Here is a 24,678-nt window from a genome sequence, read left to right as displayed (position 1 = left end):
CAAACACGGCTGCTTTATACAAAGAACTTTCATTTTCGATATGGAATACCGAACCCGAAGTTTTAAACTGATTGACCGCAATTATCTCTTTATTTTTGTAAATAACTCAAATTTGAAACAGAATTCGCCGACAATTTTTGCAATATATATTTTCCTTTCCATAAAGATTATTTATGCAACATTACGTTGAATTTGACTCAGTAGTCGTTGAAAAGAGGATTATTTAAAATGCACCCCCCTTTTTCTACAGTCACAAGGTTTTCTCCGTTTTAAATAAAGATCTGTCTTTCATTTCTGCAATTTATATTCACCTTCCTATGAGGATGCTTTGTGTTAAATTTGGTTAAAATTGGCCAAGCGGTTTTAGAGAAGAAGTTCAAAATGTAAAAAGTTTATAGATGGACAGACGAATGACGGACAAAATGTGATTAGAAAAGCTCACTTGAGCTTTCAGCTCAGGTGAGCTAAAAATATTGGAGGTCCAATTTGTGACGTACTTCCTATTAAAATCAACAATAAAAGCAACTTTAATTTAACAAAATTCACATACCTGCCAAACTTATCAACTACTGTAGAATCAGAAATTTTCATTGAGGATTTAATTTTGTTATTTTTGTTGACAGTATGAATAAATCCATGACAAATTTTTAACCAAAGTACAAATCAATGAATACAAAGAGATTACGATATGACGAAATGAAATGCCAACAGAATTTTATTTGGTTCACAAACAACGAAATTTTGACCCAACAAAAAGATGTGCTTCTACAGTATATCTTAAAGCCTTAAATTGATCATGCTTTTTACCTCCCTGCTGTCTGCAATTTATTGGCTATGCTGAATCGGTAGTCCTCATGGCTGCCTATTGTGCCTCTTATAATCATCTGATGGTGGACTAACAGGTCGCTGTACAAAAGACTGTCCAGATCTGAGCCTACATGAATTTAACATACTGCATTAAATTCTGTTCACAATTTATAACATATTAGTTATCAAAACATTAATCTAAATTTAATAATTCTAATAATTCTGATGCCAAGATACTGGTTCTCGTGCCACAAAACTAAGGGGTTTTCAAATCCTCGTTATTTAGTGTATTAATTGTCATTATCTAAAAAAAAATTTGTTTTTCCTTTATAATTATATAAAATATCTTAACTACCAGTAAATAATCACGACCAGTTTAAATGAATAATATGAGTAGTTTAAGTTGATTGTGTATACAAAATTTGAATATTTATAATGCTTTCCAATCAAATTTACACGACATTCCACTTTCAGTCATGACGCCATCAATGTGTGAATCTACCTTATACAATTTATGAAAACAAATTGACTGTTTTGATATTTTTAATTGTTTTTTTTTTTATTTACATTACATAGTTTTAAAATATGAATAGGCACAACTAAGGCAAAACTAAGATTTGTTATTTAACAGAATGATTTATATGTAACTGACATTTCATATCGCTTCCTTACACCCCTGTGAATAAATAAAGTCACTTCCTTGAATCATGCATTCATTTTTGGTTCTTTGTGGTAAAACTTATTAAGCCATAGTTATTCATATCTATAAGACTAAGTGTGTAAATCAATATTTAAATATCAATATATAGTCATTTTCCAACGTAAAAGCCAAAATATGATACATTGTACAAGGAAAAAATTACTGGATTATGCAATATTAATCAAACATTGCTAAAAATCTAACATCATAAAGACAAGCTTATTCATCTCTGAAGTGTCAGTTTTGACAATAATATAGTTTCCTTCTGTTAAAGTTAGATTAAGATTACAATATAGCATAATTAGCTCATCTTAGTTTAATGGCAGCCAAACCCAGACTTCTGGAGAGATTAATTGTTTAACTTGTGATTTTGTCTTATAACACAGAGTATGATTTTCCAAATGATGATAATTACATGTAAAGTCTGTCCCAAGATATTTTTGCAGCACATTTGGATGATTTTTTACAAAAAAAAATAGACACACCTTTGTAAGAAGTGCTATTGAATTTGATGAAAGTGAAAATATCCAAGATATCTTCAATGACAAAAAAATCACAGGAACGAAAACAGATTTCTTACGGGGATTAAGAATGAAAAATGTTGACATCTTTTATCCATTTGGAGATCACTTGGAATACATACCTCACACAATTGTATAACATTATCATCCAGGTACTTTTAACTTTGCAATGCAAAATCTCCGTAGACTCCTAATTTTATCCATGTATTGAGACCTAATTAAAAACCTATCGGGGGCGCCTTTCAAAGGAGAAATCTTTGAAATTTTTCATACTATCAACTGAACATAATATTTTGAACCCTGAGGTATTTATGAATATCAAATATTTAAGAAAAGGTGATGCATAAATATCTTTGGACAGAGTATAGTTGCTCTTACAATTTCCTTTCCCGTTGACACATTTATATAAATCAAGTATCTTCAATTTTCTGTCGAAGCCAGTGGCATGCAAAATCTCATTGTTCCCACAGTAACGCCTGAAAATATAAAATATTCATCTCTAGAATGGGGGCTTCAAAATGAATTAGATAAAAATAAATTTGTAAAAAAAAAAAATTAAAACCCTCAAAATTCTGAAGTATTAACTTGTAAAAAGTGAGTTCCAAACATTAACAAAAATTTCAAACATTAGCAACTGAAGCAACTTTTCTAATTTTCTTTCAATTGAAAAACTATTAAAAAAAAATTAATTCATTTTCAATGATGGGGAGTTAACATTTCGTAAAACATTATTTATCCATACATCATATTATAGATTGGTGCAACATACTGTAAACGTACTACATTTGGCGGTGTATTCTATTTAGCGCTTTTGGTGGAATGCAGCCCTCCGCTAAATCAAGTACATCGTTAAATGCCATACATCTATGTATTAAGAATAGTCACATTCAGGAATACGTTAATTCAAATCCACGCCAACTTGTTCGAAAACTAATTTCCGCCAAATATCGAACACGCCAAATACAATACGTTTACAGTATTCCACTTTAATAACACTTACCATGGAGCGAACTCATATTGCCTCTGTTTGTTCTGGACTGTAAATAAAAAAAATAATATTTTCAAGCAACAGCCAATGCAATAAAACCAAATTTAAAATTATTAATATTCTCAAAAAGATCAAAGTATACTGTAATACGTGCAATTTTTTTAAATTTTGAAATCAAATAAATTGTATTCATGCTGTTTATATGCAAGATTTAAATTCATATCCTATGAAAAAACCCATATATTTACAATATCCTATTCAATACCACAATAAATATATGATATGATTTTTTATCATCATGAAGACACAGAGTAGAACATGTACAAGAATATGATTTAATACTCTGTGAAACCTTCAGCCATAAAAAATTCTAAAAAAAAAATCAATAATTCCTCATTAACTCCCCTTGAAAAAGAGCATGCTCCTTAATTTTCACAACTTTGAATCCCCTTTACCTAAGTGTGCTTTGTGCCAAGTTTGGTTAAAATTGGCCAAGTAGTTCTGGAGAAGAATGATGTTGAAAATGTGAAAAGTTTACAGACATACAAACAGATGAACGACAGACAAAATGTGATCATCTTTCAGCTCAAGTGAGCTAAAAAGTGGTCAAGCTCACAATTACTCTACACTCCAACATTACTTGACAATGCCAAAGATATAACAAGTAAAGTATCAAACATTTTTCTATAAGGGGCATAACTCCTAGAAATATCTGCACACCATATGCACACCATCCCATAATATTCCTCTTAAGTTTCTTGAAATTCTATCTATTGGCGTCAGAAGAGTTACACTGTGAAACTGTTTTAACTGTTTAAGTAAAGTAAAGTAAAGTAAAGTAAAATAACATTTATCTGGTAATTTTTGCGATGATCTAGTTTTCAAAAATTTCAAATCGCAAATGACTGTGGTTTCATTAATATTCAAGGGTATCAATTTTCGTTGTTAAAGTGAAAACCACAGTTTCAAGGATACGTAAATTCGTGGCCAATGATCCTATCAATACAAAATGTTAGTAGAAATTGCACTTCAATGAACATTTAATTTCATGGATCAACAACGAAATACACGAAAATTGGTATTCAACGAATATTGATGAAACCACAGTATTGAATATGTAGAAATTAAATTTGGTATTATTTTCCGTAAGAAACTTTTAATATAGCTGAAAATGACTGACGGAAATAAAAAATGAGACATATTTTCCCCATTTTCACATTTTGTGACACACGAAAAAAAAGGGATAACAGTAAATGGCTCGGAATTTCATGTGAATATTCACATCTAAATATCATGTCCTCCATAACTCAAAAAATTAAATGAAATTTTGATGAGTACCCAGGTAGTTTATAGACTGTCTATTTAATCAGCCTTTTTTAGTAATACATTAAAAAAGCTAAAATGTATGTTCAAAGGGAAAAAAATTCTTCAGAAAAATTGGACTCAGATTTTTTTGTATAAACAGCCTTAAATGACCTAAACTGTAACCTTTACTCTAACCAAATATTGTTTCATTCAAAGATGAAGTCGACATCAATATAGTCAGAGAAACAGACCCAAGAACACCTGTATATTCAATATATCAGAGACACAAGTATTATCATCTTTCAGTACATAATTATCTAGAAAATGGACTCAAAGATACGGTCTTGGTTAAATGTTTTCTTCCTACAGACCATCAAGTCGGTCTCTTTGATCTTAGTGTGAAAAATTACTGTATACAGGGAAACTTTCATCCCTTTTACCCTTGTCAGCAGGTGAATTAAACACTGGGCGATTCACGCAAGAAAAACTATTTTGTCTGGGTGAATTCAAGATGGGGCAAAACTCTGCGCAAGTGAAAGAAGTGCAAAAAATTATACAGTCACATGCAGTGTGAAAATGACCCTGCATGCATACAGTAAGCGATAAACAGGTTTCTTATTACCATTTACACAGACCCTGTCAAACTTCTTCACCATGAGAGTGAGCTTGGATCTCCTGGAACTGTATGATGGCAAAGCAATGGCAATTCTAGAGAAAAGAATTTGAAAAAAACACACAATTGTGTATTATCAATCCATAACATATAGCAGGGCTTGTTATGGGTAAAGAAAAATGGCCACTTATTCTTACTCACTTATAAGGTGTTCCTGTGATGGAAGCAGTGTAGTACGAGTGGGTGACCACTTCTACTCGATTCTAAAACACAAACAGCAGCATGTGCAGTAAATACACCGTTAAACAGGAAGAACGATCTTCTCAATTAGCTTAACGAACTTAATTTCATTTTCCAATCTCTTTAAAAGCTTATTTTTTAAACATTGTCAAGAGACTAAATATGCCATCAACATGTTTATGCAAACATTTGTATAAAATTAAATCAGAAAAATAAAAGAAAAATTTCTTAATAAAAAGAAGTTGGCATACTGTATTAACATGCACATACTTGAGATTCCTTATTTTACGCGTGTACTTAATTTCGCAATTTAATCGTTTTGCTTCAAATCTCGAGAATATAAAATCGCGAACATCGATTTTTCATTGTATTTCCAAACAGTTTACATCAGATCTGTCAGAAAAATGAAAGCGTGATTTTAAAATCCGTGAGATGTACTTCTCGCAATTTCACGCGGATAATAATTCCTCGCGTTTAATTAGGAATTTACAGTACTGTAAATGTTGGGTAATTTGAATTTTTCCCAAGTAATGGTATTTAGAAGCAAATATGTATTCCTTCCTTGTGGATTAGCCCAAAGTCCATACAGTCATGTATTACTCAAAACAATGGGAGTTAAAAGTTTTGTTTGGCTCCTTTAATTTTGCCAAAAGAGGGTGTAAGATTGTCATGTATACATTTATTAAAATGTTTCAAAAATAATAGTACATATTCTTTGTACCTTGAAAAACTTTGTTAAGGTTATGATTGTGTATCAATGGAATTTAACCTGATGGTCAGTCTTGCTAACATTTCCTGCATGACCACCCACCAAATTTCTCCAGTTTTCCAAACTTCATCAATTATTTTATAATTTATCCCACTGTCTACTTAAATATCACTTGCTACAGCAATCCAATTTAAATATTAAGTGATCTGAAGTATGAGTACTGTAAATTCCTTATTTTATGCGAGTACTTAATTCTGCGATTCCGCTGTTTAGTATCAAGCGAGAATATTAAATTATGAGCACCAATTACTTGTTATAATTTTCTATAGTTCAATACTCCCTGAAAAATAAAAGCAAGATTTTAAAATTCGCGATGGTTGCATCTTGCGATTTTACGCAGAAATTAATTCCTCGCATTTAATTAGGAATATACAGTATACTAGAGATGGATATTATCCCTGCATGCCATCAAGATTGTTTGCACTCACAGATTTATATTAATTTTACACCTACGAAGCATAATTTCCTCTATTTCTTATGGAAATTTAGTTAATTCATAGCTCTATGGAAACAGCCAGACTGAAATCTACACGCCCTATTTATCAATTGGTCGAAATCTACAGCGGCTGAAAGTGACAGGACTGAAATTGACACGTCCTGTTTATCGATTGGTCTGAACCTTCAGCGACCTTAGTAAAATCCCGGACTGCACGAAATAATCATGACGATGCCAGACTCAAAGTCTTACAGGAGTCGATTTGGCTGTTTCTTTTAGCTAACGTACTTTTGTACATTAACAGTAATTTAGTGAATTTTACTAACTTTTAATAATCAGTTTATTAATTAGTTAAAGAAAGATGTTAATATAACCAATAAAATGCTTTCTTTGATGATTCATGCGGGTTATGAAGGTAGCGATCATTGCAGGAAATATTTACATAACTCGCTAACGCGGGTTATGTATTGTTCCTGCAATGTTGCTACCTCCATATCCCAAATGAATCATCAAAGAAAACATTTTATTGTTTAAATAGCCCCAGTGTGAAGCAGGAATGCATAAGCCCAAATTATTCAAGAAACCCAAAACAGTAAAACATTGCATCTGTAGATTCCAAATTAAATGCGAGGAATTAGCTTTTAAATTAGCTTAAAATTTGCGAGAGGCACATTTTGCGGATTTAAAAATCTCGCTTTTGTTTCTCAGACTAAACTAAATGAAACTATGATAAAATTTTGGCTTTCGCAATTTATATTCTCGTGATTTAATGCAAAATGGAATAACGGAATTAGGTATCTGCGTAAAATAATATAAGGAATCTAGAGTATAACAACCCTGAGCTAAACACCAATTCATGCATGTTCATTTCACTTTCAATACCAAGTGGTTTAAAAATGTATTGAAAACTGATTGGATGTAACAAATTACATTAAATTTATGGTGAATCAAAACTTCTTGCCACTGGTGCTTTGCTTTTACCATGTTTTACAGTACAGTATAGTTTAACAACGTAGCTATATGACAAAATTTACATTTCCCAGTGTCATTGTCTATAATATTACCACAAATCGATTTTGCAATTTATTTCCTTAAGGTGGTATGGAACATCTGTCGATATTAATGTGGATTAGATACATGGAAATTAGAACACTTTCACCGGTTTAGAATATTTAAACTTCACACTATTTATCCAAAAATAGTTTTAAATTTGAAATTTTTTGGAGAGGTGAAAAATGTAAAACCCCTAGCGGGATTAGAACTCATGACTTACAGATTCGTAGTAAACCCTCTAACCCACTGCGCTACGCTGTTAAGTGACAATACTGAGAAAGAAACTGCCAAATTGAATATAATTAGACTTCATTTTAATATTGTTTCTTTCAATAAACAATACATCACAACATGGAGGTGTCCCATACCACCTTAAATTAACACTCTCATTGTAGAAAAATATTTTCCAAGTACTAGATAAAGGAAGAATAATTGGAACCTACCATTCTGTCATAAGGCACTGATCGGTCATAAGGCACTTTCACTTTGAGCTTGATTTTCCCTCGATTTGAGGCACTTAGTAATTTTTGTCTAAACTGAAACAGAATTAATTTTGTAATGTTAGCTAAATTTTGCATATCTCTAGAAAACATTCATCATTAACTTTGAAAATGAATAGAGCTTGACTTATTACAATGCTTTATAAGTACATGCATATTCAAAATTTAAGGAATTTAGGTGCTAAGTTTTTATTCAATCTTGCCAAAAAGCTTTTGTACACTGACACACCCACACTAACACAATCAGTGATGCTATATCCCCTCTAAGGGGATACTGTGGTTTCATTAATATTAAAGGGTATCAATTTTCGTGGATAAAGTGAAAATAACAGTTTCAAGGATATACGTAAATTCGTGGCCAATGACCCTATCAATGCAAAGTGTGAATAGAAATGGCACTTCAATGAACATTTAATTTCGTGGATCAACTAAACCTTGAAATCAACGAAAATTGGTATTCAACGAATATTGATGAAACCACAGTAATAAAACCTGTGGAGTGAGGAAATAGTTCCCGTACCTCGTGTAATTCTTCGTGATCTACAGCGTACTCCATCTCTGTGATGTCAATGGTGTTAAAAAAGGGACGGAACTCCTTCTCAGCTGACGTGCTTCCTTTCTATCAAAGGATACATCATCATCAACATCTATACATTTCTACATAATTATATAATGTAAAAAAAAAAATTCCAAACTATAGGTATAGTAGCATAGCTTTTCTGTCCAAACTCAATACTAAAATGACCAAAAAATGACAAGAAATTGTTTTCAGGTTGTGTTTCAGTACAGATTTTTTAAACGTAAATATCGATAAAATCATTTTTTAAATTCAACAAAAACTTTTAATTGCTTTTCTTTTCTTTTAACATAAAAAACAAAAACTTAAAGCTCACACAAAATTTGTATCAATTCTAAAACTAGACATTGTTGGATTTAACCCATGACCAGTTTTGAATACGCTTATGCGAGACAACATAGCCATGGGTGTCAGAAAATGAAAGCTTGCAAATACGGAGCCAGTTGAATGGCAATCTACTTACTATCTTATGGTACATGGGCTTCATGTTGGGATGAAACAGTACGTATCCGTGGTGAGTGTACATAAAGGTGTAGGCGTTGGCCCCAAGCTTGCCTTTGGGCACCAGATTGGTGATTTCTTGGATTGGTATGTCTGTCCCCATCACCCCCAATAATCGCCCACCAGTAGCCTAGTGGATTAACAGAGATCATCGTGCAAACACAGAAAGGAAATTGTTTGATGGTAAACTCAGCATAATTGATCGACAAAATTTCCCTGTCTTAGAGAAATGTAAAACTTTGGATAGTCATATACCAAAAAATCAAAACTACCTTAAGTAACCGGTAGTTCTTAGGCAAAAATACAAATTGAATGCAACAGTCATTATCATTTTGTATATTATTTCATTATTTTGCTGGAATTCAAAAAAGAGAGTTAATCAAATGTTTAAAAGAACTTTTCATAAACTTACCGATGAATTACTGGTGTCAAACACTGGCATGGACACAGAAATGACCAGGCCCACTCCCTGTCAATCAAAAACAACAAATAAGAGGAATGCTGCCAATGAGTCGCTTACTGAAGCTCAACACAAATTAACTACCAATTCTATGCATTTGTTGTCAACTTCAACATTTCCAACACAGGGTGTTCAACAGAGTGGGTGTTTGTTTTTATATTTCAATTTCCTTCTGATGGGCATGAATGCAAGTGTCAGCCCCCCTCTCCTTAACCTGCATACCGTAACTTTACTGCATGTAATGCATTTAAGTTTAAAATTTTAGCTCTCACTAATTTATCTTACTATCGTTAAAATAAAAAGTGGAAAAAAAATCTTCAATAAAAAATCAACATGTGAAATAAAGTTTGGAGAAGCCCAAAACGAATTAAAAATCGGCTAAATAATAAATTAATTCCACAAAAGCTGGACTTAGTTATTGTTGCAAATAATTCATTTTAAAACTTTCTAAGAGTGCTTCTGGCAATTTTATGCCAACACTAATTTCTCACATATAATTAGGAATGGAAAGTATGGGTACCTCCCTGAGGTTCTGTGTAACCTCTGTCGTATAATCTGTGTACACCGGTGTCCATTTAGGGGTTCTAGAAAGACCGCCTTCTCTGTGGGCCATCCCCATTGGACGACTCAACACTCGAAGATAATACTGAAAAACAACACTAGAAGTTGAAGAATGCTAAAAAAAAAAAAACACTCGGAGATCATACTGAAAAAAATTGAAACACTTCCATGAACCTCTCATAAATAAAACCAGGATCATATTTATAAAACCTTCATTGAAATATATGCAGGACACATAAGACAATTCTTCGGAGAGATTTTTGGAAAACGTGGTGGGGGTTGGATTGAGGAACTAAGAACCTCCTTCTCCATATTGCAAACATAGGTAATCGTAGATTACTAAGCTCACCGAGACGGAGCATCACCCTTATGACACATCACCTACATAAGACCACCTTTATCATTTTATATGAAAATCATACTTTATGATCTTGAATATTCATGGATTCTGTTTTGACAAAATATCGTATATCTTCTGATAAATTTTTTTACGATAATCATATGTTCATATGTTAATCAATACAATGATATAAAATTAAATATTGCATCATGTCATATTTATAATATATATCATATAATACAATAAAATACCGTAATAAACAATAATGAGATATGATATTGTAACGTATAATATGACATTGTATTGTGTTATACCTTATTGTATTTGATCACATAATACAATATCATAAAATATTATACAATATAGTATTATATTACAATATCATATTACATTATACATCATAACATTGAAACATGATATTATATTGTATAATATAGTATGATATTGTATTGAATGACACTGAAACATATTTGATACATTATATGATATTATATCATATAATACAATATAATTTGATTCCAACATTGTATCTTATCAAATGATACAATATCATGTGATAAAGTAAAATATTATAAAATACATTATTATATTATACATATTGTATCATATGACACAATAATATATATTACAATATCATATAATACAATTTCATGTGATATGATAATATATCATAAAAACCAATATCATATCATACAATATCGTATGATACAATATTATATTATATTACAATATCATATAATACAATTTCATGTGATATAATTCTATATTACTGAAACCAATATCATATTATACAATATTGTATGATACAATATTATAGAATATACAATATTGTATCATAGGATACAATATAATATTTTGCAATATCTTAATATGTAATTGTATCATGTGATAAAATAATAAATTAAAAATACAATATAATATTATACAATATTGTATCATAATATACAATACTATACATAACAATATCATGATACAATATCATAAAAAAAAAATGATACAATATCATATCGTATCGTATAACTTTTATAATATAACATATAATATCATTTTGTATCATATCAAACAATATTGTTTCATATCATACAAAACTATATCATAGAAATCATGTTATATCATTTATCAACAAACACATCTATCTATCGAGCTGGTTTGAGTGAGGTAGGAGATTTCTTTAGCATCCTTGATAATGGAGATCAGGCTCTGCATCTGAAGCAACCTCTGCATTTAATTTATGATAAAGTTAAATCAACTATGCAAGCTATCATCTATAAAACATGTGACCTGTTCCAAAAAACTAAACTTCATCCAGCATCCGAAACCTATGGCTCAGATTCAGCATTCAAGCCCATCAGGTGCATTGGTATCATAAGACGCATCATCCATGCAAGTTTGGTGAAGTTTGGACCAGTAATAACTAAGATATCATCATCAGAGGGCACTAGCAATTAAAACCTTAACTTCCTCCAGCATCCGCAACCTATGGCTCAGATTCAGCATCCATGCCTGTCAGGTGCATCTGTATCATAAGACACACCATCCATTCAAGTTTGGTGAAGTTAGGACCTGTAATAACTAAGATTTATTTTTTAGCATCCTTGATAATGGAGATCAAGCTCTGCATCTGAAGCTACCTCTGCAATTCATTCATATTACAGTTAAATCAACTATGCAAGTTTGAAATAGTACTATCATCTATTAAACATGTGACCTGTTCCTAAAAACTTAACTTTATCCAGCATCCGAAACCAGACTCAGCATTCAAGCCTGTCAGGTGCATCAGTATCATAAGACACACCATCCATGGAAGTCTGGTGAAGTAAGGACAAGTAATAACTAAGATATCATCATCAGAGGGCACCTGTTTCAAAAACTTTATTTAACCAGCTCTTAAAACCTTAACCTCCTCCAGCATCCGAAACCTATTGCTCAGATTCAGCATTCAAGCTTGTCAGGTGCATCAGTATCATAAGACGCACCATCCATACAAGTTTGGTGAAGTTAGGACCAGTAGTAACTTAGATATTGCTATCAATGGGCACCCGCAACAAAAACTTTAACCTGCTCCAAAAACCTTAACCTCCTCCAGCATCCGAAACCTATAGCTTAGATTCAGCACTCAAGCCTGTCTGGTGCATCAGTATCATAAGGCACACCATCCATGCAAGTTTGGTGAAGTACGGACCAGCAGTAACTTAGATATTGCTATCAAAGGGCTCCTGCAACAAAAACTTTAACCTGGTCCAACAACCTTAAACTCCTCCAGCATCTAAAATTTAGGACCCAGATTCAGCATCAAAGTCTTTCAATTCCATAAGTAGGTCCAGATGCATCATCCATGCAAGTTTGGTGAAGATAGGACAAGTAATAGCTTGGATACAGGACCTGCAACAAAAACTTTAACCAGGTCCGGACGCCGCCGCCGACGCCGACGCCGCCGCCGACGCCGAGGGTATAGCATAAGCTCTCCTTGACTTCGTCTCGGTGAGCTAAAAACAATTACACATGCCAATAGTGAAGCATAACGGAGAAGCTATTTTGATTCATGAAAACTTTTTTTTTAAATTCTCCCCTAGGGATTTCTTTTTCTGTTCTACATATTAAAGTAATTGCTAAAAGGCATCAAATGGTCAAATAAAAAAACCTTTTTACCTACTGGTTTGCTCCAGGGGTCTTATCAAATTTTGTTTTTTGTATGCCCAATTTCCCAGATTTGTCAGATAATGGCTATTTTTTATTTGACAAAGGCGGAAATGGTGATCTTTATAGTATCATTAAAACATTCAGACATATTTAAGTAATAAATATATACATAACATCAAATATTAAGGGTCGATAAATAAAAAACATTGTTACTGTCTTGAAATATATGAATCAAGCTATATTTAGGTCGGTTAAGAAAACGTGACAGACGGCTAGGCTTGCTGAACTCTCTTCACGATTTCGACCCGAGCCCAAATATAGCTTATACTTCGAGACATTTATGTTTATTCCACAAAATAATAAAAATGGCGTCAACCAAGCAAAAAGATGACGTCACAATACAAATGAAACGCTGCGCGAAAGCGTGCGTACTCAATCTGTCCTCGGCCTCGTTAAATTCAATTAACTCATGTTTGCTGTAATAAAATTTTTGTAGCAGTATAATATCTATTTCAGAAATTGATTATTCAAAATCATAAAAGAAGTGAGTAAGATTAAAACAATTCTAAAGAGGTACTGTACAAATTGATAAAGGGAGGGAAAATATTGTTTGTCTGTAAATCCATTTTATCTCCGCACTGGAGCAACAAAAATGAGTAGCTTTAATTTGTTTTGATACTATATTGGGCTATGAAAAAAAATTCCATTCATAAAAATATTTACATAGAAAGGAAATAAGTTCAAATTGCTACAATTAACTCAGTCTGATGATTTTCATGAAATATTGATGTATTTAATAAAATGAATTTGAATGAGATTTCATTCCCTTCCAAATGAGATAAAACAGAGAATATGGAAACTGGACAGCCTGCCTCATTCTTGTTCAGACGTTGATTGCATTGATTAGCTCTCTTTGATGAATCTCAGAGCAGAGAATCGTGAAAATGCCCGCCTTATAATTATTAGCACACAGCCCAAATGATATACCTACATGTCTCCATCAGCGACTGATCGCCTTGTAATCTCGGACGGAATTTAGCGCGTTTATCGCTATTGACACCAAATCAACATATTTCCAGATAAATGACATACCCAGGGGACAAATCACGATTCCTTTGTTCTCAGAAATGACTATCCTACAGAGGCATTTTGCAGACTTAATCTGTCCACCATTGTGAAATAGAAATAAATGAGTGGAGTTCGAGAGAGAGAGAGATGAGAATGAATTTTGACTTTTTACCCCCTCCCTTCTTGATTAAATGCAGCAATTCCCAATATTCAGTTGCAAAATCTTCCAATCTCTCTGCTTCTCTTAATTTGATTCTTGGTGTCGCAAAGATTTTCTCATTATGAAAGCCTTTCTAGTCGCAATCACAAGTGGTTTTACATTTAATCATTTCTACATGCTACTAAGTCTCATTTGATGAGAAAATTACTTTTCCGTCGCTATCTCTTTCCTGTGTTAAATATCCAAAAGCATTAATTGCATTTTTCTGTAAAACACCTACTTTTACATCTGGTCTGATACAGATAATGACTGTCAGTCTGTATTGCAATTTTTGTTCTTTATGAAGTATAGTCATGTACATAGTTTGTGTTTTGGAAATATCAAGGTGTCATCTGCATCATTTCATTGATTTTATTATACAAAGAACATATTATCATAAAGCTGATAAGATTGTTTATTTGTGAGAAAACCTCACGATTAGGGTACATTTCATAAAATTTTAACATGGGGATCCAATGACATTATTACCCAGAAAGCCTGCAGAACAGTAGCTCCACAAGAAATTTGGAAATACAGACCATTGAGCTACAGTTCCATCCATACAAAAAACGTTATACTAATATTTTTTGTGCAAAAAAAATTTTGGAATATAGTTTATGAATATTGTTCTGGGAAAGTTTTAGTACCAAAAAATTTAATGCAATTAACATTTGTTATTTTCTTATATATATCTATCTACAGACTGAGATCTTTTTCAGTAGATTCCTTATTTTACAGGAGTACTTAATTCCCTGCATGAATTCACCGATTTGCATCAAATCCGTAGAAAATATAATATCCTGAATGCCAAATTGGTTTCATAGTTTCAATTTGTGAACATATACGCAAGGTATGTCCAAAAAATAAAAGCGTGATTTTAAATTTTGCGAGATGTGCTACTCGCAATTTTACCCAGATATTAATTCCTCGTGTTTAATAAGGAATCTGCAGTAGTCTAAAAATGGCCAAACCATCCGCCCTCTAGAGAAGTTTCGTGATGGTCTAAATATAGCTTTTTTGCAATCACTTTTACATCGCAAACAAAAAAAAACAACAACAACAAAAAAAACAGTACACAGAAAGTTTGATATCCCATATATTTGTTTCCTATCAGAACTTTTTTAAATTTACAAAACTAGATTAACAAAAAATAAAGCTTACTTTGAGATGCAAATTTACCCATTTTTTTTCAAATTTTTTGACTCGCAAAAAAACTGGTACAGTATTGCAGTAACAGTGTACAGTAACGCTGGATTGTTATCATAGTCTCATTTTGTTTACATGATTTTAAAAACAGATTTTAAAATCCCAGCAATGTGCTTTTCGGGCTTCAGAGTTTGACACTAAGGCACGTCCGACCGACATTGTCTAGTAAACGATAGGTCCGGTCGGGTTAAATGTCTGTGTACTAGCCCGACTGGTCGTGTGGAAAAAAAGTGTGCACATACTTTTTCTGTAATATTAATATCAATAGAAGTAAAAACACTTTTTCCTAACAGGCATAAATTCTACAAACCGTAATTTGAGTACAACCAAAGGACTAACCTAGAGGATGAAGTTGGGGAAATGCTCACTTTTTGATCCGTAACTTCGCCGGAATTTCCTCCGGACGAAAAGTCCAAGCCGCCCTGTATACGGAGTTCATATATCCGTGTAAATTAACCCCAAGGAAAATAAAATGATAATTATTTAATTCTAAAGCAGATTCACAAACTCAGTTTATGCCTCTTGTGATTAATTAATCTAGTCTGTCTTATCTTTAGGGGTTATAAATACGGGTGATGCAATCCACGCTGTACAAGACGATGTTTATTACTTTAAGGCTAGTGTTGATTCTGTATAACATTGAATATGTTGGTAACTTGTAATTACCTAATAACACTGCCAAATTTATGCTAAAATAATCATAAACCCTATGTTTACAGTTATAATATCTTTTTAAAAAAATATAATCCTCAACATAATCATGATAATGGTTGGGTTGGGCTAATGCCACCAGAATACACTAAAAACAGAGGCTGATTTTATTTATCATTTCAGTTAACACAATTACAACACATTTTATCTATAAAATGTATGAATACATTAAATAATTGAATTTAAATAAACTTGATAATTTTTTTTGAATTTTTACAATTTGTTTTATTTTTAATCATAATGACTTGTTTCTAATCTAATTTTAATTATTAAAGTTTAAATCTGTGAATATCATCATTATTGTTATGCCATTGTCAAGTTATGAAAGTCTCCCCGATTTCTCAAACTTCTCCATGTTTCTCTGTTAATGAGAAGTAAGGGAAGTTTGTTGGTCCCTGGTCCACCATTGAATACTTGTATTATTATTAGTACAGATTGAATAAAATTAAATCTTAAATAGTGTTTGAATGATTCATTATTGGTAAAGATAAACCAATACAATTAAACAGAACCAAGAATTTAATATTTTATGTTTGTCATTACTTTTAGTTTATTTTTGTCAAAATTGGTCAGGGCTAGTGGTAAAAGGGTCAGGGCTAGTGAAAAATTGCTGAGGTAGCCCGACTGGTCTAGTAATTCAAAAACTTAATGTCAACCCCTGGGCTTTTACGTGGATATTAATTCCTCACGTTTTATTATTAGGAACCTACAGTAATGTATAAGTCAGATTACATGTTCTGAGTATGACTTAAAGTACACTAGACTAATTGTTAAACTTAAAATCCACTAGTGTTTAACTTAAAATCCACTTGTGTTTAACTTAAAATCCACTTGCGTTCAACTTAAGTCAATCCATGCAAACATTCAATTTACCTGAACACTTTCTTGTACATCTGCCAGTGTTGAGATGTGAGTGTAATATCCTATAAAAAAAAATCCTCAGAGTTAACATTTCAGGTATTTAAATCATTAAGGATGTCAAATTTTTTTGATTGAATCTACTATCTCACATTTTTGCTTCAAAGTATATTCCTTTAAGTATATGTAATTCAAATATATACTCTATACAGGGAAATATTTGCCCCCGTCTTATTTCCACCCCTTAGTTGCCCGCTTTGTCCTTTTTAAAAATTTAAAACTGGGCAAATTCTAATATCTCAACTTATCTCTCTTCAAACAAAACTGGCGTGTCTGGGCGAATTCAAGATGGGGCTAAACTGTTTGCAACTGTAGAAGGGCGAAAATTACAAAGGGTGAAAATAACCATGTATACAATACTGTGGTTTCATCAATATTCGTTGAATACCAATTTTCGTGGATTTCGTTGATAAGTTGATACACTAAATTAATTGTTCATTGAAGTGCAATTTTTATTAACATTTTGTACTGATAGGATCGTTGGCCACGAATTTACGTATCCTTGAAACTGTGATTTTCACTTTATCCACGAAAATTGATGCCCTTGAATATTAATGAAACAACAGTATTTATTTTTAAACAATTCATGTTTAAGGTGCCACTACTTCTGAGACATTATCTTTTTATCACTGAACCAGAAATTGATTTTTGTTCTCTGAGGTACTATCAAAGGGTCTTCTATTTCATACTTTATTAGTCATACCACAGAAAATGAGTATTGGGAATTCGGTGTATAATTATACTTTGGGCGAATTTCTCAAAAGAATACAATGAAGCAGTCAGTGCATGGTCAAAGGGGACCCTGCTTAATTTCTATCTTTTAGCGGCTTAATTGAATGCCCAGGTCTCAGCTGTCTTCTCTCATGTTTAAACAAAACTTTGAAGTTCTTATACAAAGGAAGAAATTCATTCACCCCAATAATTACCTTTGTTGGCACAGGCCATCCATTTGGCGTACCTATTCTCCTTTACTTCCCGACCAACCAGAAAAGAAAACAGCCTCACCTAAAAAAGATGTTACTTTAGATTCTAATTTATCCAACACATGTACTTGAGATAAAATGACATCAAAATATTTCATCAAATATAACATAGGCCACACCAATATAATTTCTTGTTCTTCAGACCCCACGCACTTGTCTTTAAATGATTAAAAACTATACAAATTATAAATTTCCCGCATCCAGGAAATTTTGCGATGCTTTCTGTTCTATGTCTGCTCTTTTTTTCACATTTTTAAGAGTTTTAATTTATAAATCAGAAACAAGTAGAAGAAATATTACTGTCCCATCAAATTTATTTAATATGTAACCCCTTAAAATTTTATGCTAAAAAAAATAATATTTTTTTCTTTTAATCGCTCGCCCGCTTGTACCCTTTTCCATGGAATGTCAGATGAACAAGAAATTATATTGGTGTGGCCATAACAACATGGCGGCACAATTTAATATAAACTGAAAAAATATTTCCAGCTGTTTAAGATGGATCAACACGATAAACAAAACAAATATCGTTTTTCCCTCTTGGACATTCCCTTCCCCATAAAAAAAGAACAAATGGTAGAAAAAAAGAGCAAAATACTAAATGGCCAATGTTGTGTCATAAATTTCCGCTCTCAACAGAAATGCCTTGCATGATGTCTGCCTTCATAGCGTGAAAGACTCACACCCTACCAGTGAGTTCATCTATATACTATTGCCAAGATTTCATTCCCACAAGGCGAATAATTCCAATTTGCCAAGTTTATATGGACAAAAATAAGTTATTATAGATTTTTTTGTCTACTTCACTTTCTCACTTGTTGTCAGTCTTCGTTTTTAGATTTTGCTAAACACTTTCCAGACCTAGTAATAATGACCCTCTCCGGGGACTAATAATGCACACGCCAACGTCATAGCACTCTTTACGAACATAAAAATTAGAACTATATTGCATCTACTCCAGTAGAAAAAAAAACCAATTATGAATGAGATTTTCATAACTAAATCCCTGAGGAAATTAGAACCCAAAGTATAATGAAAATAGAAAAAAAACCAACTCGTCCTTCATTTAAGACCACAAACATTCTATCAACTCACCGTTTTATTTGGCCAATTGTGTGTTTCAAAGATTTCTTTATATGTTTCTGACGGTCCGTCTGTGATCACCATTATGGCCTTGTTGCATTGTTCTTGTCCTTTTTTTTTCTGCGAGAAAAAAGTTAAAAAATCGTAACCACGACCACAACCAAAATGATTTCGGAACATCGCTCTCTAAGTAATTGGACCTTGCTGTTAAAGAGGCTTAAACCAGAAAAATGTGATTCACTTATTTATAAGCCAAACCTTTCACAGGGTATTGATATCCATTTTTGAATACCAAGGGAATCTCAGGGGTATACTTCTCTTGATTACGCTCCAATATCAAAGATATAACAAATATTTCTCAATCATCACTGTTCTTCAAAGATTTGAAGATCTGATACCCAATATTACATACAATTGTTAACTTTCAAGATTAAGTCATATTTTTCTAGCTCTTTTTATTATTAACCAGCAAAAAAAACAATTTTAACAAATCTTCATTTCTTAAGTGTTTTTAAAAAAATCCCTTGACAGATATTAATTATCCATCAGAGCAACAGAGATTAGCCTGAATCAAATAAGAATGTGGCAGTCAGTCCATCTTTAGTTTGATGTCATCTGACAAGAAAATCATAGAATCTTGATTCAAACCCAGACCATGTCTATAATATTCTCGTCACCTCTAGTATATCAAACCACTGTTGTTTTATGTTAAAGTGCACAAATGGACCTCTGACTTGAACACCTTCATATCAAACACTGATCAATGACTCCATAAAAACAAGCACTGACTTATGACTTGAACAGCTTGAACTCCTTAATATCATATATTGACCTCTGACATGAACTTCTAAACTGTATCAAACTTTGACCTTTGGCATGAACAACTTAATATCAAACACTGATCTCTGACTATAACCCCTCCATAATGAACACCGACCTCTGACTTTAACACCTCCATATCAAACACTGACCTCTGACCTTAACCCCTCCATATAAAACTCTGACCTCTGACCTTAACACCTCCATATCAAACTCTGACCTTAACACCTCCATATCAAACACTGACCTCTGACCTTAACACCTCCATATCAAACACTGACCTCTGGTTTGAACAGCTTGAACTGTTTAGTATCATATATTGACCTTTGACTTTAACACCTCCATATAAAACTTTGACATCTGACTTTTAACATCTCTTTATCAAACACTGACCACTGAACTGAACTGCTTGTCTATTGAACTCTTTCATATATTGACCTCTGGCTTTTAACATCTCTTCATCAAACTCTGACCTTTGACTTGAATGCCCCTACATCAATCACTGACCTCTGACTTGAACAACTTAAATGCCTCTTCGAGTGCCAGGTTCAGCTCCCCTGTGTCTTTCATCTCGAGCTTCTTGAACAGCTTGACAGCTCGCTGCTTGTTCTGTATGTTCGCCTGCATGAGTGTCCCACTAAAACAGTTGTCCAGGTAACGGGGTTTGTCGGAATACTGGAACCGAGTGAAATACTTAAGTTACTGTTATTGCTGAAATTTTTGCAGTAATATGTTTAATTTATCTTTAATTACAAAATTTACATTAACCAAGCTATATACTTTAGTGATTACTTGTGAATCAGAAGATTTACAGTAAGAACAAGCAATTTGCTCAAGTTATTTAATGGAACTTACTGAAACCCAATAGAATCGAGGATTACATATTAAGTGGAAAAAATAATGACTTTTATAACATTACTGACCATCATAACTATCAACACAATTTGTCGTATTGATATTTGACACTACTTGCGCTAGAATATGATGTCAATATGACTCAAAATTGGATAATATCAACGAGACTTACCGTTATGATATTGAAGTGGTCATCGTCACTAAGTGTCTCTAGCAGTTTCTGAATGGTTTTGACGGTGATAATCCGTCGACGACCTTTCATGCTTCCGCTGGTGTCCACCAGTATCACCATGTTCTTGGGAGAACTGGCTGCCTTAATGTACCTTATAAGGAAACACAGTACACAAATGACAGATGTAGTTTTTCTGTATGTGATAAGTTAAGCACTCAGAATTTGGAGGAAAATCCACTCAAAACAGGACATTAACATTCAATATGATTCCAAAATTTACTTGGTCAGAGTTAAGATCATGGGTATATGTGTGCATGGGTGGGTGGAAGTATTAGGAAAAGGGGAGGGGGGGGGGGGGGGGGGGGGCAAATGTTAAAGAATTAATCTGACCATGCCTTTAGATTAATGAGAAAAATGCTTAAGATCTTCTTGGTTTCTTTTATAGTTTTCAGTCTTTCATCTTAATACACGCTCTTCATATAAAATTGGGTCTAAAACTTCTTTTATCTAGTAAACCTTGATATTCTCATTTAGAAATTTTTAAAACGTCATAAAACCTATCCGCAACCATTTTGACTGGCCATAATAACCTTAATCATAACTTGCATGCTTAGCCCATTTCGAGGGTGGTATGTCCATGGCTATTTTTGGACTATAATGATCTCCTTTAAACAAAGAGCTTCGTATAAAGATGCAGTAAATTGTTCATAAATTTTAAAACTAGAATATTTGGATTTTTTCTTACTGATTCCTATTCTATGGCTAAAAATAGAATTTAAAGGTGCATGGATCTGATGGATGATTCGTTGACTATCCGGCCTCCTTAAATATATAGTCAAAGCAAGATACTGTAGAGCATACTGGTTCTATAGATATATCTTTACATTTTTCAGTGTCTTTACCTTAATAACACTACGTATCGATTTTGTACTATACAGTCTAATTATAACTTCAAATGACTTTTAACTGGGGCACCAGCAGGGTTTGCTTATTTATATTTTTACATTCAATCGTACAATGGCTGAAAATTATTATATACATAAGTAATAAGGAATCATTCTTTGAATATTATGAGGCTATAATTTTGATTGGGTCGTGATCAAATCTGTCATAAAGCCCTTAAGGCTTTATTGGATTTTACCACGCCTCGACTGAAATTATAACCTCATAATACTCAAAGAATGATTCCTTATTCCTGAAATATATAGATTCTGTAGATACCAGCTTCTGACTCTGCAGTCGTACATGTCCACACTCTCTTCTACATTGTTCTTCGGCCATTTCACACCTGAGCAAAAAAACACACAGAAAGAATATTAAAATATATATCAATCAATCAAGCTACAGCTAGTTGTGTTGGTGGCAATTCTTTTTATGTTTTCATGTCTGTGTTTTATGACGTACTGTAAATATTTGTGGGATCTCAACTTTCTTGGTTTTCATAGGTACTTGTTACCAACAAATAAAATTAAAACCTACCTGATTATGAAACCACAGATTTTATTACTTATACATGTAAATAGCATGCAGTTTATCCTTGAATTTAAATCCAAATTTAAAGTATTTTTTTTTAAAATTGACATTCTAAATAAAATTGCCACCACAAAATTGAATGAATCACAGAAGTCCGTTTTTTTGCAAGTTCAAAATATTTGGATACATTCTTCACCTGGAGAAATCCAGAGAAATAATCATTTGGACTGAAAACGAAATTGAGGAAAACAAACAAAAATCTGGATAAATTTCTGACCTGGATAAAATGTGGAGGAATAAAAATTTGAATTGAAAATGAAGTTGAAGAAAAAAAATCTGGATTGATTTCTGAGCTGGATAATATCCGGAGGAATGAACATTTGGATTGAAAATGAAATTGAAAAGAAAAAAAATCTGGATTGATTTCTGAGCTGGATAATATCTGGAGGAATGAACATTTGGATTGAAAATGAAATTGAAAAAAAATATATAGTTTTTTTTTTTCAATTTCATTTTCAATCCAAATTTTCATTCCTGATTATTATCAGACCTGAATAAAATCCGGAGGAATAAACGTTTGGATTGAAAATGAAATTGAAGAAAGAAAATCTGGATTGATTTCTGACCTGGATAAATCCGGAGGAATCCGTCGGCACTGCAGTAGTACTGCCAGCGGAGGTCGGACGTCTCCTTCCTGTTCTGTTTGAATATCGGATCTAGCTTCTTAGACCACTGAATCCCGTTCAGGATGACTGGGGCTGTAAAAGGAAATGTCTTATAATACATATCAAAAATATATTACTCATTTTGCTTAACATTCACTGACAGTGCGATGAAAGTTATAAACTTGCAAATTTACCAAAGAAATTTGAACCAGATTTAAGTCATAGATCAAGTACATCAATCAAAGGATGGCTGAGAGAGAGAACATGAGTTTCCATGTTTAAAGGGAAGAAATGGACAGAACAAGAGTTTTCAAGTTTATGTGTAAATAGAAATTTTAAAAGTCATTTTATTTAATAAGGGGGCTCAAAAAAATCATCACATCAAAACTTCCAGCAAACTTGCACATCTATACTTTTGTCACTATATAACAACTGCTGACAACAAAATTTTCAATTCAAAAGTGCCAAAATTCCCCCCCCCCAAAAAAAAAATTGAACTAGAATTTCCTGCTTATAAGCATTTTGTCCTTCATTATTTCTTACATATTTCAAGAAATTCTGTTCAGTGGTTTAAGATAGGAGTCGCACTTAGAAAAATAACAGGAGTGACATACTGACTGACTCATGAAAGATGAGTTAAATACAAGTTGCATGGGGGCACTGTAGATTCCTAATTAAACAAAAGGAATTAATATACGCGTAAAATCACAAGAAGTACCAGGGCTCTACATTAACTTTTTTTTCTACTTGTCCATTCGGACAAGTGACCAAGATATTTACTTGTCCGAACTTCAACTTCACTTGTCCAAAAAAATTTTAATATTAAAGATCAAATATTGTCAACTTGAAAACTACAGTTCTGTATTACTAAAATAAAGTCATTTATTGATTATTCTTGCCATAATTAATAATCTGACTTCTTAAATGGAAACTTAAAGTGTCTTTCCTAAATGTATTGGTTCCATATAACATTAAACATGATTTGTCATCTGTAGCTTTGTCATGGCTAATTACAAGACATTTAAATTATTAGCATCAGGTTTTAAAAAACAATTGTAACTCTTATTTGATTTCTCATCTGTTTTTTAAACTAAACATGGAAAGTCATCACAGTCTATCAATGATGAATGAAACCTAATATAAATTACATTTCTTTCCATAATCCTAAAGTATATCTACCTGTTCTTCCTTTCTTTTTGATAACATGTGTGTTTGGTACTGTGTAAGAACTAAGATACACACCTTTACACTTCAATATTGAAAGTTGTTTGTAATTAGTGAACTTCAATCCTGATCAAGAGTAACTCAATTGCATTTCAATTTGAAGTCGGGATCGAAATTCAAAATAACTAATCGATAAACTTATAACGGGACTACGGATAAACTAATCACAAAACTTTCTTTACTTTTTAAAATGTTGGAGACTTCTTTACATAAAAATGCACTTGTCCAGTCGGACAAGTGGAAAGCAATATTCACTTGTCCGTATATTTTTTTAACTGGTACCGGACAAGC

The 24,678-nt window shown here is 32.6% G+C and overlaps 1 protein-coding gene across 4 annotated transcripts in view; it reads right to left on the bottom strand.

The window, feature by feature from the left end:
* Window positions 1–24,678, bottom strand: part of LOC128158797 (voltage-dependent calcium channel subunit alpha-2/delta-3-like) — a 105,804-nt gene that overhangs the window by 24,640 nt on the left and 56,486 nt on the right. For all 4 annotated transcript variants that reach the window (XM_052821752.1, XM_052821749.1, XM_052821750.1 and 1 more), the window contains 17 exons: window positions 23,125–23,256; window positions 22,247–22,313; window positions 21,026–21,176; window positions 20,506–20,673; window positions 19,192–19,299; window positions 18,040–18,118; window positions 17,069–17,118; window positions 9,991–10,116; window positions 9,423–9,479; window positions 8,973–9,140; window positions 8,453–8,551; window positions 7,876–7,968; window positions 5,136–5,197; window positions 4,944–5,029; window positions 3,029–3,065; window positions 2,407–2,504; window positions 808–934 (listed from right to left, as the gene is read on the bottom strand). In XM_052821752.1, coding sequence (XP_052677712.1) covers window positions 808–934; window positions 2,407–2,504; window positions 3,029–3,065; window positions 4,944–5,029; window positions 5,136–5,197; window positions 7,876–7,968; window positions 8,453–8,551; window positions 8,973–9,140; window positions 9,423–9,479; window positions 9,991–10,116; window positions 17,069–17,118; window positions 18,040–18,118; window positions 19,192–19,299; window positions 20,506–20,673; window positions 21,026–21,176; window positions 22,247–22,313; window positions 23,125–23,256 — 1,708 coding nt within the window. The remainder of the gene's footprint in view (window positions 1–807; window positions 935–2,406; window positions 2,505–3,028; window positions 3,066–4,943; window positions 5,030–5,135; window positions 5,198–7,875; window positions 7,969–8,452; window positions 8,552–8,972; window positions 9,141–9,422; window positions 9,480–9,990; window positions 10,117–17,068; window positions 17,119–18,039; window positions 18,119–19,191; window positions 19,300–20,505; window positions 20,674–21,025; window positions 21,177–22,246; window positions 22,314–23,124; window positions 23,257–24,678) is intronic.

Source organism: Crassostrea angulata, chromosome 8, assembly GCF_025612915.1.
Source record: "Crassostrea angulata isolate pt1a10 chromosome 8, ASM2561291v2, whole genome shotgun sequence".
Lineage (NCBI taxonomy): Eukaryota > Metazoa > Mollusca > Bivalvia > Ostreida > Ostreidae > Magallana > Magallana angulata.
The sequence above is the reverse complement of the archived record's forward strand: the minus strand, read 5'-3'. Positions and strand labels throughout refer to the sequence as shown.